The sequence below is a fragment of the Vombatus ursinus genome, unplaced genomic scaffold (genome assembly GCF_900497805.2).
Source record: "Vombatus ursinus unplaced genomic scaffold, bare-nosed wombat genome assembly UNPS02010394.1, whole genome shotgun sequence".
NCBI lineage: Eukaryota > Metazoa > Chordata > Mammalia > Diprotodontia > Vombatidae > Vombatus > Vombatus ursinus.
The window spans coordinates 7,032,605-7,046,741 of NW_020950172.1; the positions used below are offsets into that span (position 1 = coordinate 7,032,605).

At 61.7% G+C, this 14,137-nt stretch overlaps 3 protein-coding genes across 4 annotated transcripts in view; 1 reads left to right on the top strand and 2 right to left on the bottom strand.

Annotated features, from left to right (window-relative positions):
- The window catches only part of LMF2 (lipase maturation factor 2), a 7,990-nt gene extending 3,847 nt beyond the window's left edge, over nt 1-4,143 (bottom strand). The window contains exons 1-5 of the mRNA XM_027854390.1: nt 4,028-4,143; nt 2,752-3,005; nt 2,400-2,428; nt 1,770-1,966; nt 1,412-1,590 (exon numbers count right to left, since the gene is read on the bottom strand). Of these exons, the coding sequence (XP_027710191.1) occupies nt 1,412-1,590; nt 1,770-1,966; nt 2,400-2,428; nt 2,752-3,005; nt 4,028-4,121 (753 nt within the window). The 5' untranslated portion in view covers nt 4,122-4,143. The remainder of the gene's footprint in view (nt 1-1,411; nt 1,591-1,769; nt 1,967-2,399; nt 2,429-2,751; nt 3,006-4,027) is intronic.
- NCAPH2 (non-SMC condensin II complex subunit H2) lies at nt 1,993-13,127 on the top strand. 2 transcript variants are annotated; one of them, XM_027854392.1, is made up of 20 exons: nt 1,993-2,446; nt 6,820-6,921; nt 7,538-7,593; nt 7,863-7,947; nt 8,064-8,132; nt 8,265-8,344; nt 8,469-8,602; nt 9,376-9,471; nt 9,741-9,847; nt 10,361-10,438; nt 10,661-10,727; nt 10,971-11,078; nt 11,195-11,248; nt 11,357-11,427; nt 11,671-11,764; nt 11,875-11,931; nt 12,046-12,098; nt 12,184-12,285; nt 12,368-12,517; nt 12,618-13,127. In XM_027854392.1, exons 1-20 carry the CDS (start codon nt 2,369-2,371, stop codon nt 12,756-12,758), a joined length of 1,782 nt encoding a protein of 593 aa, XP_027710193.1. In that variant the 5' UTR covers nt 1,993-2,368; the 3' UTR covers nt 12,759-13,127. The 2 variants fall into 2 exon arrangements, with proteins under 2 accessions (XP_027710193.1, XP_027710192.1); XM_027854391.1 differs by lacking the exon at nt 1,993-2,446 and adding an exon at nt 4,634-4,855.
- The window catches only part of LOC114037498 (protein SCO2 homolog, mitochondrial), a 1,803-nt gene continuing 697 nt past the window's right edge, over nt 13,032-14,137 (bottom strand). Inside the window, exon 2 of the mRNA XM_027854405.1 lies at nt 13,032-13,992. Coding sequence (XP_027710206.1) covers nt 13,223-13,978 — 756 coding nt within the window. The 5' untranslated portion in view covers nt 13,979-13,992 and the 3' untranslated portion in view covers nt 13,032-13,222. The remainder of the gene's footprint in view (nt 13,993-14,137) is intronic.

A 14,137-nucleotide genomic window follows, 5' to 3' on the forward strand; every position in this document is an offset into this window, starting at 1 on the left:
GGAGCGGGGGAGGGGAGGGGAGACAGGGAAGGAGCGGGGGAGGGGAGGGGGGAGAAGGGAAGAGCGAGGAGAATAGGGGATGGGATGGGGGAGGAGGAGACAGTGGGGAAGGGAGGGAGCACCAGCGACTCCCTACCAGTCAGGGATCAAAATGCACTCCCGAGGCAGACCTTCCCAGCCCTCCGAAGCCCTCCAGCTGCCTTCCCCCATGGCATCTCTGATCTGCTCCCCGCCCCAAGGCCAAGCAGGCTAGGCCTCCACAGTCGTGCCAAGTGGCCATCCCACCCCAGGCTGGAAGGCCTCCCTATCCAGATAGCCCTTTGGCTCTCTGGGGCCAAGCAGGCTGCTTCTAATCCCCCTTCCGTGTGACAGGCCATCAAATGCTCCCTGGCTTCTCTTGCACGAGGAACCAGACCCAGCCCCTTCCACTGACCCTCACAAGACCCTCATCATGCTGAGTCCCCTCCCCGCCATTGCTCTCCCCTTTCTCCAAGTCCTTCCTAAGTTCAAGCAGCCAGAGCCAAACTCAATAGTTTTAAACAACTTCGGTTGCCATAGAAGACTGTTAAAACGTTGCACACTTGTGGTCCACTAAAAGTCTCAGATCTTTTTCCAACGAACTCTTCAGCTATGCCTCCCCAATCCTGGACTTGATGAGGCTGATTTTTGTTAGCTTTTTCACACAAGACCCGACACACGTCAAGCCAATAACAGTTATCTCCATAGATTTAGTCCAAAGTTTCGCCTGTGAGACCTGAGTGAATCCTGGTAAGTATCCAGCTGTCCCTCCCCGTTTTTGTCAGTTGAAAACTGGACGAGCATTCCAGGCACACCTGTGTTCAGGTCACTTGTGACAGTGTGACCCGGCCTGGGCTTCTCCACAGCTGGCATCAATGACCACTCTCTGGGACATGGGTTCAACCATGAACCCGAATTTACCTACGGTCTAGGCCGCTCCCATAGGAAGGCCTGGGTCACCCGCTTGGTTGAAATCCAGGAAGATGACAGCCCAGGGCCTTCCCCAAGCCTTCCTGCCTTGCTTTGTTTTTCCTCCCATGAATGCTCCACCACAGGGAAGTGGAGGGCTGTGCAGGCAATGAGCTTCCATTCAGGTGAGGTGCCCTTACCCCTCCAAACCCTGCTCCGCAGAGAAGCTCCCCCCCCTTCACGCTGGGGTTCTCTTTGTCCCCACCAGTCTGTACACATTTGGGCCATACTTAATGTCTCACTCCTCTACCTGACCTTTGAGGATGGAAGCTCCCTGAGGCAGGAATAGGGCCATTTCTCTGTAGCAGGCCCTTAACAAATGCTTAATGAGTGGAAAGCCAGGGGAGAAAGGCGGGGGGCCTGGTCCCCTCCACCCCAGGCCCCACTCTGTTCTGAGAGCCAAAGAGCCCTCTGCCGGGCCTACCTGGGAATAGAAGGCAGCAAGGCGGAGCCGGCGGATGGGGGCAAAGAACAAGACGGGCACGGCAATCTCGATGAGGAAGGTGGCCACCACACTGAGCTTGTGAAGCCAGACAGGCAGGTGGTGGGCAAACCAGGCGGCAGGTGTAGGCAGGCACTGTGTCTCATAGTGGTAGGTCAGGGCTGGGGGAGGTAGAGCTGGGGCCTAAGCAAGGTTACTCTGGGCGGGGGGGGGGGGGGGGGGGGGGGATGGGGGGGGGGGGGCACAGGACCCTTCGTGGATGGCGGGGCAAGGGCACAGGACAGGTCAGGACCTCTGGTGCCAGGGTGTAAGGGCACGACGGGGGGCATGGCTGGGTCACCTGTGAGCCCCCACCACGTAGGGCAGCGGCTGGTGAGCTTGACCACTCCTGAGGCAAACATAAGGCGGAAGAGGAGCCATCGGACCAGCCAGAAGGGGACATCTGCGTGTGGTGGGGCTCCTGTCTCCTTGCCCCATGGGGGCCACAAAGGGGCCACCAGCACTGCCAGGAAACCTGTCTCCAGCAACAAGGAGTCCCTGGAGGGGCCGGGGGGGAGCTATCACTACAAGGGCCACCAGGAACCAGGCCAAACCCCTCCCCCCATCAGGAAAGAACTCCTCTATGACCCCAGCCTAAGGTGTCAGAGCGCCTGCCAGTCTGGGCTACCTGCAGCTAGAGTACTCCATGGAAAAACAAACAGGCCCAACCTTCTGGCACCAGCTCCCCACAGAAGCCCTGGCTCCCATCCCTGGCCCCCTTCCTCAGGCAAGGAAGGCCCAGCCCCTATTTCTTCCTCCCTCCTGCACTAACCATGATGTTCCTTGGAGCTAAGGAATTCCCAATCTGGTCTCCTACAGCTCCAAGGACCTTCCACTACTGGCCCAGAAGCTGCTGGGGAATGACCCCCTCTAGGACACACAACCTCCTCAAAACCGGGAATGGAGGAGCATGTCCAGCCTGGCCACTTACCACTGGAAGTACAAGAACACCTGTCCCACCTGCAGGAAGACAGAAAGGTTTGCAGGGTGTCCAGGCTGGTACTCGAGGCAGCAGCTCCCTCCCCTCTCCTCCCCAAGGGGCTTTTGCTAGGGGTAGGGCTGGAGCAGGGGGAGGGAAGGGGGTCTCCTGGGTTGTGGGGAAGAAGCAGGAGAAGTTTTCCTATGCTTTTCTCCAAAATCCCAAGGGAAAGGAAGCAAGATCCCAGGGCCTGCAGCGTCTGGAAAGCAGTGCAGGAAGTGGGTGGGCAGAGCTGGCCAGTGGCTTCCCTCCGGAGCAGAAGGGGGGAGGGGCAGGGCCAGAGTCCCTCAAGGCCCCTTCTCACCTGGTAGAGGGAGAGGTAGAGGCTCCAAAGCAGCAGGTAGAGCAGGCTATGGCGCCAGGAGGGCAGCAGCAGGGCCCCCAGGCTGCACAGTGTCCCCAGAAGGCTCAGCAACTCCATGCCTTGCTCTGTGTCCAGCCCCAGGCGTGGGGACAGCCAGAGCAGTGTGGGCACCTCCCACAGTTGCTGCCACAGACCCTTCCCCAGAGGCCGGAGCATCTTCCGGGCAGGCAGGATCCCATCACGCCCATATAGCCCTAGGGGGAAGGCTGGTCAGGAGGGGAGCTGGGCTCCACTGAAGGGGGGGGGGGCTGGTCAACCTGAGTGTGGGTGAGGGGCCAGGAGGAAAAGGGCAGGACTGCGACCAGCCGTTATCCCAGCAGAAAAGAACAGGGGCCATCTGTAAAGGACCTGGGCCGATCGGGGGTTGGGCAGGGGGCAGGAGCCTGGAGAGGGCCCCAAGGGAGGAATTCCAGGGGAAGGGAGAGGGTCCTAGTGGATCACGTCTGGGGGGCCTAAGGGCAGCGGATGGGGAGGGGAGGAAACTCCAGGGGGAAAAGAAGACGCCAGTGGGGCAAGTCTGCTTAGGTGTCCCCAGGAGAAGGGGCAGGGGTGAGGAGTGTCTGGAGGGGAGGATTCCAGGGGGACAGTCTCCAGGGTAAGGGGCTGGGGAGGGTCGAGGAAGGGGGATTGCGAGGGGAAAGGGAGAGGTCCTGTGGCGAAAGGAGTCCCTAGAGGAGGGGGGAAGGGCTGGGGAGTGTTTGGAGGCGTGGATTCCAAGGGGAAAGGGGGAGGGCTGGGGGGCGGGAGGAGCGCCTGAGGAGTGTTCGGAAGGGAGGGATGCAAGAGGAAAGGGGTGGTCAGGTGGGGTAAGGAGTGAGAGGGGGTAGGGGCTGGGGAGTATTTGGAAAGGAGTCCAAGAGGAAAGGGGGTGGGTCCTCAGGTGAAGGGTCGGGAGGAAGGATTTCAAGGGGAAAGGGGAGGGTACTTAGGGGGAAGGCCTGGGGAGTGTGCCCAGGGGAAGGGTCCGGAGGGCAGATGTCGGGGGGAGGGGGAGGGTCCCCAGGGGAACAGTCAGGACTGGGGATTCCAAGGGGGATGGTCCCCAGGGGAACAGTCAGGACTGGGGATTTCAAGGGGAAAGGGGGAGGGGGGCTGGTGAGTGGGATCTCAGAGGAAGAGTACTCAGACGGAGAGTCACCAGGGAGAGGGCCTGGGGGGGGGGAATTCCAGGGGAAGGGTCCCCTGGGGGGAGGGGACGGGGGTCCCGCGGCCTCACCAGGGATCTGCGCGTAGAGCGAGGCGAAGGCGAACAGGAAGGCAGCCGCCACGCCCTGCAGGAAAAGACGCCGGGGTTGCCGCGAGCCCGCCATGGCGAACCGTCGGTCCGAGGCTGGGCAGGAGCGGCGGAGACACGTTGGCCCACCCGCAGCTGGCCCCGCCCCTCTCCTCGACCCCGCCTCCTAGTTACGTCACGGCCCCCTGGCTCCGCCCCCGGGGGCAGTCCCGAGCGCAAAGGGAGCTAGCCCGCCCCTCCAGTTACGTCGCCGCACCCGCCCCTTCCCAGCCTCGCATTCATTCAAGCCCCGCCCCGCGTGGTGGCGTCAGTCAGCGTCCCCGCTCTTCTCGCTCTTCTCGGAGGCCTCGTCCGGCAAAAGCTCGGCCTCAGTCGCCCGACGCCCCGCCCGAGGAGGAGCCTCCTTCCCCATCGTGGGGACCCCGTTCTTCTGTGCCTCGAAAGGAGCCTCCCGGAGCCTTCCCTTCTCCTTGGTCCCCGCCCCCTAGGTGGCGGCGCCGCCAACGCCCCGCCCACCAGACGCCGCCCCCTCCTTTCCTACGCGGCCGCATGATGTCACGGACGCGCGCCGGGCGCCGCCTTTGATCGTCACACACTGCTCTGAGCGCGAAACGCAAAAATGGCGCCAGACCGAGCGGCCTCTACTGTGGCCTGAACGGGAAAGCGGAGCCCGGAGCGAGAGCCCCGGCCGCCTGCTCGTCCATGGAGGACGTCGAGAGCCGCTTCGCCCACCTCCTGCAGCCCATCCGCGACCTCACCAAGAACTGGGAGGTGGATGTGGCGGCGCAGCTGGGCGAGTACCTGGAGGAGGTGACGTCAGGGCGGGACGGGAGGGTGACGTCACTGAGGGCCAGGGCCGGGGGAGGGTCTGGGCAGTGACGTCACCAAAGGCCCGCAGGGGGTCAGGTGTCAGGGTGTCCAGCGAGACCAGCCTGGAGTTGGAGCGGAGCCCGACGCTCTTTAACTGGCGGGCATTGCTTAAGCGCCCACTGTGTGCCTTGTGCGCTGCGGGCTGGGGTCCCTGCCCTCAGCGAGCTGACAGGCCCAGGGCGCTTCTGAGCCTGCTAAAGCGCCGCTGTCCAGGGAGCTGCCCCTTGACGTTACCCGCTATGTACGTTACATGTGTATTACCTGTGTATTACGTGAAATCTACAAGAGGCGGGGCCTGAGGGAGAAGCGCACCCCCGCCTCCAAGGCCTGGTCGGGGAAAGCTCCTGTGTTAGGCAGGGTTTTAGGGTAATAAGAGATGGGCATCTCGCGGGGGGAGCAGCCGGGAGCCGGTGTCACCGCACTAGTCCGACTGGCGAGGTGGCGGGCCTGGCGATCAGGGGCTTCGAACGCCAAGCAGAGCATTTAGCATTTGCTCCTGGAGGAGATAGGGAGGCGCTGGCGTTAAATGAGGCCGTGGGGGATGTGTGACGGGATCAGATCGGCGCTTCAGGAAAATCATTCCGGTGATTGAATGGAGGATGTACGGCAGTGGGGACAGACTTGAGGCAGGCCGGACCCGTCCCCCAGAGAGGAGGAGGGTCTGCACCAGGGTGGGAGCCCCTTAGGAGGAGAGAAGGGGGAGATGTGACAGTCAAATATAATCCATGATACTCAAAAGAACAGTGGACTTGGAGTCCATGTTACCTGACACTGACTGATTTATGGGACCAAGTCTTCCTCAGTTTCCTTGTCTGTAAATTGTGCCTAATCCTTGTAGTACCCACCTCACAAAGTTTCCTAAAGCATACCAGCTCAGGAGATTGAGCTGGGCTGTGTCCAACCTGCTCTGGCTGTCTGCTCGCAGCCTCTTGCTAGAAGTCATCGGAGCACCTGGTATGCTGGCACTCTCTCCACCAGCATCCCCAGGAACAATACTTGTTTTCTGGGCACTGGTTCACTTAGGTATTTTGCATACAAACAGGTTTCCTACCTACATGTACTTATGGGGTCCCTCACCTATGCCAGGCCTTGCCCACTCACCTCACCAGACTGCTTTCCTAAGAAGGGTGGGGAAGAGAGTATGGGAAAACTAGGACTTCCAGTCGGGAACGAAAGTTTAGTAAAAGCCTCGGTGGGGGTGGGGAACATTAAGAGAGTTGGCCAAGGACTGAGCCCTGGGACACTTCCCTGACAGCCTCCAGATGGACATTGACCCAGTGAAGCATGATAATCTTTGGGTCCAATTCAGCCAGTTCTGATTCTCCACACTGACTTTGATCCATCCCTATGCTGGGGACAGAACCAGAGGCATCCTTTAGTCAAGTCAGTGAGTTAGTCATCAAACATTTATTAAGCATTGGCTAGATGCCAGGCACTGATAGGAAAACCATAATAATTTAAAGACAAATAAAGAGTCAGAGATTTGGGTCTCAGAGGCTGAGCAGGGGCCGAGGAGGGGCTCAGGGTCGATAATTGTCTTTATTCACCCACGTCAGGACTAGCTTGGCAGGCCAGGACAGTGGGGGAGGTTTTGGTGGGAGTGCAGGCAGGGGCTTGGAGGAGGGGGGTCAGGAAACGCCAGGCCCTGGAAACTTTCAGGGCTTCCTCAGTGTCACCAGCCTTCTGGGAGGGTACTGAAAGCCTCCTCAGCCTGGCTCTTTCTTACCTGCCTTTTGACCTTTGTCTCCTGCTCATTCTGGGCATCATGGGCAGGAGATAGGTGAGAGGGTATTCCTGGCGGTAGGAACAGTGTAGGCAAAGGCCAGGAGGTGGGATTGAGCATGGTAGGGGTAGAGCCCTGCTCACTTCCCTTCTTTCTGCGTCCCTTCTCATGTGTCCCGAAGCTGGACCAGATCTGCATTTCTTTTGATGAAGGCAAAACTACCATGAACTTCATTGAGGCTGCGCTGCTGATCCAGGGCTCTGCCTTTGTCTACAGTAAAAAGGTGAGCCGTTGGCTGGGGACAGTCAGACAGCGCGTGATTAGGAGTGGCACTCCAAGGATCGATTCCTTGGAAGCTGGAGGGAGGCATGGCAGGGTTCCCTCGGTTCTCGGGACTGGCCTGTAGGCCTTGCTCGCACGGGGCCCTTGGTTGTGATGGCAGATAGGAGGAGTTCCTGCTTCTTTACCAAGGCCTCTCAGCCACCTCCCGAGCTGCCTTCCTTCACCCCAGCTGCTCCTTCTCTGAGGGTGGCAGCCATGCCCATGACGGGTCAGTAGCCCCCGCTCTTTGTCCTTGACCCACTGTGCCCCAGCTCAGTCACCTTGCTGCCTGTGGGCGGTCACAAGCCTTGTCTGTCCTCCCTCAGGGCCCACCTGGCCTGTGGCAGCGCTTTGCATAGCAGAGGAAGTGAGGCACTCAATAGATGGGGGCCCCAAGGCAGAGAGGTGTCCCGCGCTGTGTGTGCCGGGGCCGCTGAGCACACGCATTCTCAGAGCCGTGTGTGAGTTCCTTGGGATGCTCAGTCGGTTGTGCCGGCTTGGCTGGGAGCAGAGCCTGGGTGCTGCCCTGGTACACCAGGCCTTGGCTCCTCTCCTCACCCTGTGTCTCTGTTTGGCAGGTGGAGTACCTCTACTCGCTGGTCTACCAGGCTCTGGATTTCATCTCAGGCAAAAAGTAAGGACGGGGGGAAACCTGGAGGAGCCTTGTTGGGTCTGTGGCGCACTGCACAAGCCGCCAGGGCCCCTCTGTTCCGCTCCTCCCCGTTGGGGTTTGTTAACAACAAGAAAAGTGAGAAGACCCATGAGCACAGGAGGGAAGGCCCCCTGGGCTGGTGGAGACTGGGCCCGGGACCCAGCTGGCACGCCCCTGGGGCTTCCCCAGCTGTTCTCTGACAACCTGCGTGGGAAGAGCTGACCCGTCCCCGGTCACCTTTTCTCCCCTAGGCGGAACAAGCAGGCCACGTCTGTGCAGCCAGATGGGCAGAATGCCGACGACAGCAGCGGAGCCCACCCCGAACCTGAGGAAGAGGTGAGGCTTCAGGGGGCCCGGCCCTCACAGAGGACGCACCCACGCCGGGCTCACCCCCTCTTGGCCTCCCGAGGTCGCTGCAGGCCCTGCCAGCTGTTGCCTTTGTCTTCCCACAGTTTCTGTCCCTTGATGACCTCCCCGACTCCCGGGCAAACATAGACCTGAAGAACGACCAGTCTCCCAATGTACGTGGCGCCTTCTCACTGACCTCCCAGGTTCCTCTGGGCAGCTGGAGATCTTTGGTGGGGTGAGGCTGGGGAGCCAGGGCGCGGGGGGTGTGCTTGTTCTGCATTCGGTGACTCTGTGCCCCTTGACAGGCAGTGCCTGTCATCCCCTTGGTGCCCATGGCCCTGGTGCCCCCTGACGAAGAGGAAAAGAAGAGCAGCCCACTGTATAGGTACAGGGGAGCCCCGCCCACTCTGCCCCCACTTCTCTTTCTGGCCTCCGTGGGGGGGACCCTCTTCTCTGTCTGCCCTTGTGCCCGCGGCCTCTTCTCAGAGTGTGGTTGTTTGCCAGCACAGCCGCCGAGGGGAGGTCCTGGCCAGCCGCAAGGATTTCCGGATGAACACATCCACCCCCCATCCCAGCGGGGCCTTCCTGCTGGAGCCAGGAGGCCTGTCCCCAATGGAGCAGATACTGCCGAGGACCCAGCTAGGTGAGAGGGCCATGGAGCCCAAAGGATACTGGGAGGGGGGTCCCTTGCTCCGGACCCAACTGTTCACTGTGAGGGAATTTGTTCTGCACAAGAACCCTGGACAGCAAAAGTTGAGGGGCATAATCATCCTCTCCATCCAGTAGACATTTACTAAGTACCCACTGAGTGCCAGGCACCGTGCTGGATGCTGGGGATCCGGCAATGGCGGGGAACAGCTTCTGCTCAGAGCTAAGCAACCACAACCTAAACCCTAGGCCGACTGGCCAAGAGGAAGGGAGGGCCTTCCGGCCTCGGGGTCAGCCCAAACCAGGGCCCAGAGAGGGCAGCTGGGAGGCTGTTTGGAGAGAGCGAGCAGGCCGGGATGGCTGGGAGCCTAATGGAGTATGATCAGCCTGGAAGATGTCTGAGCTGTATGGGCCAAGGTCCCTTCAGGCAAGAGAGACCCTTGACCGGGGCACATGGCTGACCTGGGTCCGTTGTGCAGAGGAGCACCCACAAGGTCTCGGGCCTTTGCTCATACCCAGGACATAGCCAGTGCCAGCCTAGAGCCAGGTCAGTGGGTCGCGGGTACAGTGCCTGTGTATGTGACTGTCCTGAGCAGGGTGCTGGTCCATCCCTGGAGGGCGTTCAGCCTCCTCCCATGGCCACACCTCGAAAGCCTCTTTCTCCTGGAATGTGCTTCTTTTTGCAGAGACCAGCTTGAAGATGGGTGAAGGAGCGGGGTGGGGCGGGCATGAGCTCAGCCCCTTCCCCTTTCTAATTTCACTCCACAGATGCCGAGAGGCCTGAGGAAATGCCCATGGACGTCTCTGTGTGCATGTCCCCGGCCCCAGTGCTCAACTTCTCCCAGGAGGACGATGAGAAGCAAGGTGTGGAGCCAAGGCTTAAGAGGGGAGTGTTGGGCCCTCCCTTCCGCCAGAGCACCGCCTGGCTCCCAGCATACCTTGTACCCAGACCTGGTCCTTGCAGCCTCAGTCTCATTCCCTCCATTTTAAATTCAGTTTTACTTGGAGGATTCCTGCTCCCTGAGCACCTTGGTGGGGACTGCCTGGGGAGCTCCTGGGGTCACTAATAGTGCTTCCTGTCCAGGCAGCCCCAGACAGTCTGGCCTCATCCTCTCCTCCCTGCCCTTCTCTAGAGGCAGCACTACCTGAAGGTGAGGAAGAGGTGGGAGGAGACTTGCTCCTTGACCCAGAGGCCCCTGAGGCCTGTCCAGAGTCCCCAGAGCCGGAGACCCAGCAGCAGGTAGGAGGGGTCTCAGCTGGGGCCCTGAGGAGGGTGGCAGGGCTGTGAAGTGACTGCCCCATGACCAGGTCTGAGGACAGTGATGCCGGCGAGCCTACCCCACAGGCTTCTGGGAATGATGGCTCCAAAGGGCTTTGCAGACCTTCAGGGTGTCTCAAAACATCAGTGATTCCTGCGATGATTCCGAGACCAGTCAGAGGCATGTAGGCCCTGGGAGGCTCCCGGACTCAGCTGTGGGCAGATGCATCGCAGGAGAGTGAATTTGGGGAGGGTCTCAGGGTTCGGCTCCCCTGGACTTCTGCCGGAGCTTCTCAGCGTATTTTAGCCCCGGTTCCAAGGAGAAAGGTGGAAAACATGTGAAGTACGACGTCATCACAGGCAGGCAGCCCCCAGGAATCCTTGCCTCCCGCCCACCCCCTTCTGAGCAGGGTGGCAGGGATCCTGGCTGTTGCTCTGGGTTAAAGCATCGGTACACCCAGCAGCTAGGGTGATCGCCTCCGCTTTCCCTCCTAGGGTGCCCTGGAGTCGAGGAAGTGCACACACCAGGGTACGACCCCGGCCGCCACCCCCTGCCCATCGTGGCAACAAAAGGCAAGAAACGGCTGGGGCTGATGGGGGCGTCCCTTCTTGGGGGCCTTCGGGTGGCGGGGAGGGAGCCCTCTCCGAACTTTCCTGGCTCTTTTCTTGGGGCAGCCTGGTGGGCAGAGCTCCCTCGTTCCTCCCCTGCGAGGCAGGTAGCCCGCTGTCTGGCTCTGCAGGGGGTCCCAAGCACATGGTCCTCGCTCAGTGTCTGCTCTGTGTCGTGTGTTGCAGGAGCCCCCAGACCCCTGGCGGAGCCTGGACCCCTTTGACTCCCTGGAGGGCAAGCCCTTCAAGAAAGGTCAGGAGTCAGGGGATGGAGGTGGGCACTGTGGGGGGAGCTGCCTGCGGAGCACTGGGAAATGCTGGCTGTAGAGCCCATCCCCCGGCTTTGGCGGCCTGCTGCCGACAGGTCCTGACCGCCTGCTCCCCCGGGAGGCCGGGCTTGGCGGTACCCACATCTCTTTCCAGCGTCCCTCCCTCTTGTGGCTGCTTCGTCCCTGGGCCAGGCCCCATTGTCCAACTTCCTGGCTCTGTCTCCCAGGGAGCCCTTACTCTTTGCCACAGCATTTGGAGGAGACCACATCTGGCAAACGCAAAAGGAAGACCTCCACCAGACTCCAGGGGTTTCACGAGTGGTACCTGGCTGCTTGTGAGTCGAGTCCTGGGTGGGTGGAGGCCCCCTGAGGGGTGGGGGATGGTGGGGCAAACAGGTCTGAGCTTCAGGGATGCCGGCGTGACCCGCTGACCTCCGACCTTGTTCCTCAGATAGCGGCTGTGGTAGCTCCCAGAAACCTCGGCACAGAGGCCCCACATTTGCAGGTGAGGCTGGAGGAGGGTCTGAGCCGCTATTGGGGGAGGGGGAGGGTGCCAGGCTTGGTGCAGCATGGGGGCCCTAACCAAGGGCCCTGGCAATCTCTCTCTGTACAGACCTAGAAGCCCTCTACTGGAAGCGTGTCAAAGAGCAGGCGGATGCCCTGCGCAAGCTGCGGAGGGGAGAGGTGAGGGCAGGGGGCTCGGCGGGACCAGCCTCAGAGGTGCTGGCCACTGTTCCCGTGCTATGCCAGACCCCTTGAGTTCATCTCTCTGCAGGAAGGCCTTCTGCCTTCCACCCAGAGCAGGTGTTAGGGGGATACTGGCAAAATGGCTTGAAGCCATCTCTGTGTCCACTGCGAGTAGGGCAGGAGGCCGCAGATGCCAGTGCCCACACCCCGGGTGGCTGACCTCATCCTGCCTCCATCCAGGTGGCGGAGCAGCAGCTGGCCAAGGCCCAGGAAGGACTGTGGGCCCTAGAAGAGGAGCGAGTGGAGGAGTCCCCGGAGCACCTGGGAGGAGGAGGTAGCCCCCTGGGGCCCAGGCTGGCCTCTGGCATCCCTGGCGGGGGAGGGGGCACTGGTGCTGCCAGGGTCTGCGGGTGGGGCTAGCTTCCTCTATCCCGCTTCTCTCAGACAGCTTCTTGGAGCTGGAGGATGTGGAGCCCGCGGAGCCGCTGGAAGGCGTTCCAGGTAGGCCTGGATCACCTGGAGCTGCTGGGGGGGGGGGTTGGGGAGGGCTCCGCAGCCTTAGCCAGAAGGTGGCCCAGCCTGGAGCTGACCCATGGCCCTGCTTCTCTCCCCTAGAGCCAGAGGCCATTGCTCCGCTGAGCTACGAGGAGTTGGTCCAGAGAAACGTGGTAGGTTCTGCTCGGGAGCCAGGCTGAAGGGTTGGGGGGCGGCACCTGGCCCAAAGACTTCCGGAGCACCCTCCTCTTCTCCCAGGAATTATTTATCGCCAACTCTCAGAAGTACGTGCATGAGACGGAGCTGTCTCAGCGCATCCGAGATTGGGAGGACACCATCGGGCCCCTGCTCCAGGAACAGGTGAGGGTGAGCTCGGGGCCCCCCGTGGCTGCTGGTGGGTGGCAGAGGCAGGCAGCAGGCAGCGTTTGCTTCCTCCTTCCAGGAGGAACACGTTCCTTTCGACATCCACAATTACGGGGACCAAGTGGTAGCGAGCTTTCGGCAGCTCAACGAGTGGTGTCCCTTCGCGGAGCTGGTGGCCGGCAAGCCCGCCTTCGAGGTGTGCCGCTCCATGCTGGCCTCCCTGCAGCTGGTGAGCGGGGCAGGGGGCTGGGGGAGGGGCGTCTGGCTTGGGACCCTGAGAAGGCAAGAAGGGAAGAAGCTTGTTCCTACCCTCCCCTTCCTCCCACCAGGCCAACGACTACACGGTGGAGATCGCCCAGAAGCCAGGGCTCGCGGAGGCTGTGGACACCATGTCCCTGAGGCTTCTCACCCGCCAGCGAGCCCATGAGCGCTTCCAGACATACACGGCCCCCTCCATGGCCCTGCCCTGACTGTGGGGAGCAGCTGCTTGAGAGAGACACTGTGTGTGTATGTGCGTGTGTGTCCGGGCTCCCCCCGACAGCTGTTTTTTTTCCATGTTTTGTCTAAATTTGTCTCCTGCCCTCCCCCTCCCTTGGCAACCCTGAAGCAGGGGAGGCTTTGCGTCTTGGCAGGTGCCTAGATGGTGCCAGGGGACTTGGGGGCCTGGTGACCAGGGCCCGCCCCCCCTTCCCCCATAGCCAGCCATCTCAGCCCTAGTCCAGAGCTCTGTGGGCCCTTCAAGGTTGTGTTTGTACAACGAATCTGTTTATTTCCCACGCCCATGTTGAGCGACGTGTCGAGCATCGTTATCATAGAATAAATGTGTCTGGTCGACCAGAGAACAGGGTGCAGGCCTGTGCTTGGTGCCTGGCGGGCAAAAGGAAGCAGCAGCCAAGGTCAGATGGGGATGGCCGGGTGGGCTGGGCCTGGGCACTCAGCTGAACGCACTGCGGAAGCGAGCCATGTGCCGCCGCACGCTGGCCGTGATCTGCTCCTCCGTCTTGCTGCGGCTGTAGTAGTCGGTGAAAAGCCCGTCGGGGTTCAGCAGGTAGATGATGATGGAGTGGTCCACTATGTAGTCCTGATCCTCGTCCCGAGGCCCCGCGCTGTAGTAGACCCGATAGGCCCGGCCAGCCTCGCTCACCTGCTCCGCGGTGCCCGTCAGCCCCAGCAGCCGCGGGTGGAACTCGCGCACGTAGCGCCCCATGGCGGCCACGTCATCCCGCTCGGGGTCCACGGTGACAAAGAGGGGCTGCACGGCGGGCTGCCCTGGCTCAGCGTCGAGCCTGCGCACCACCCCGGCCAGCTTCTCCAGCTCCTCGGGGCAGATGTCTGGGCAGTGTGTGAAGCCGAAGTACAGGAGCACCCACTGGCCCGCAAAGTCGGCCTTGCAGCGTGGACGGCCCGTGTGGTCCACCAGGTGGAAATCCCCCTGGCCCACGGCCGCACTGCGCAAGGCCTCCATCCGCCGCCTCTGCTGCCGCTGCTCCTTCTTGGCGCGGGCCCACAGCCACGCCGCGGCCAGCCCCGTGCCAAAGAGCCCGGTCACCAGCAGGCGGGTGCGCAGGCCCGGGGCGCCCAGGGGCCCCCCACCACTTCCTGTTCCCTGCGAACCGGAGTACGGCCGGGCGGCCCAGCGCAGGTGGGCCAGAGCCAAGCGCCAGGGGCCTAGAGCTCGGAGGGGCCACATCTCACGCCTGAGTCCTGGAACACACGGGAGCAGAATGTGGCAGGGGGCAGAGATGGAGGAGCAGAGTGGGCAGGGGGCAGGGGAGGTGGAGGAGCAAAGTGGGGGGGGAGGTGGGCAGAGGATGGGAGGGGGCAGAGATGGAGGAGCAGAGTGGGGAGG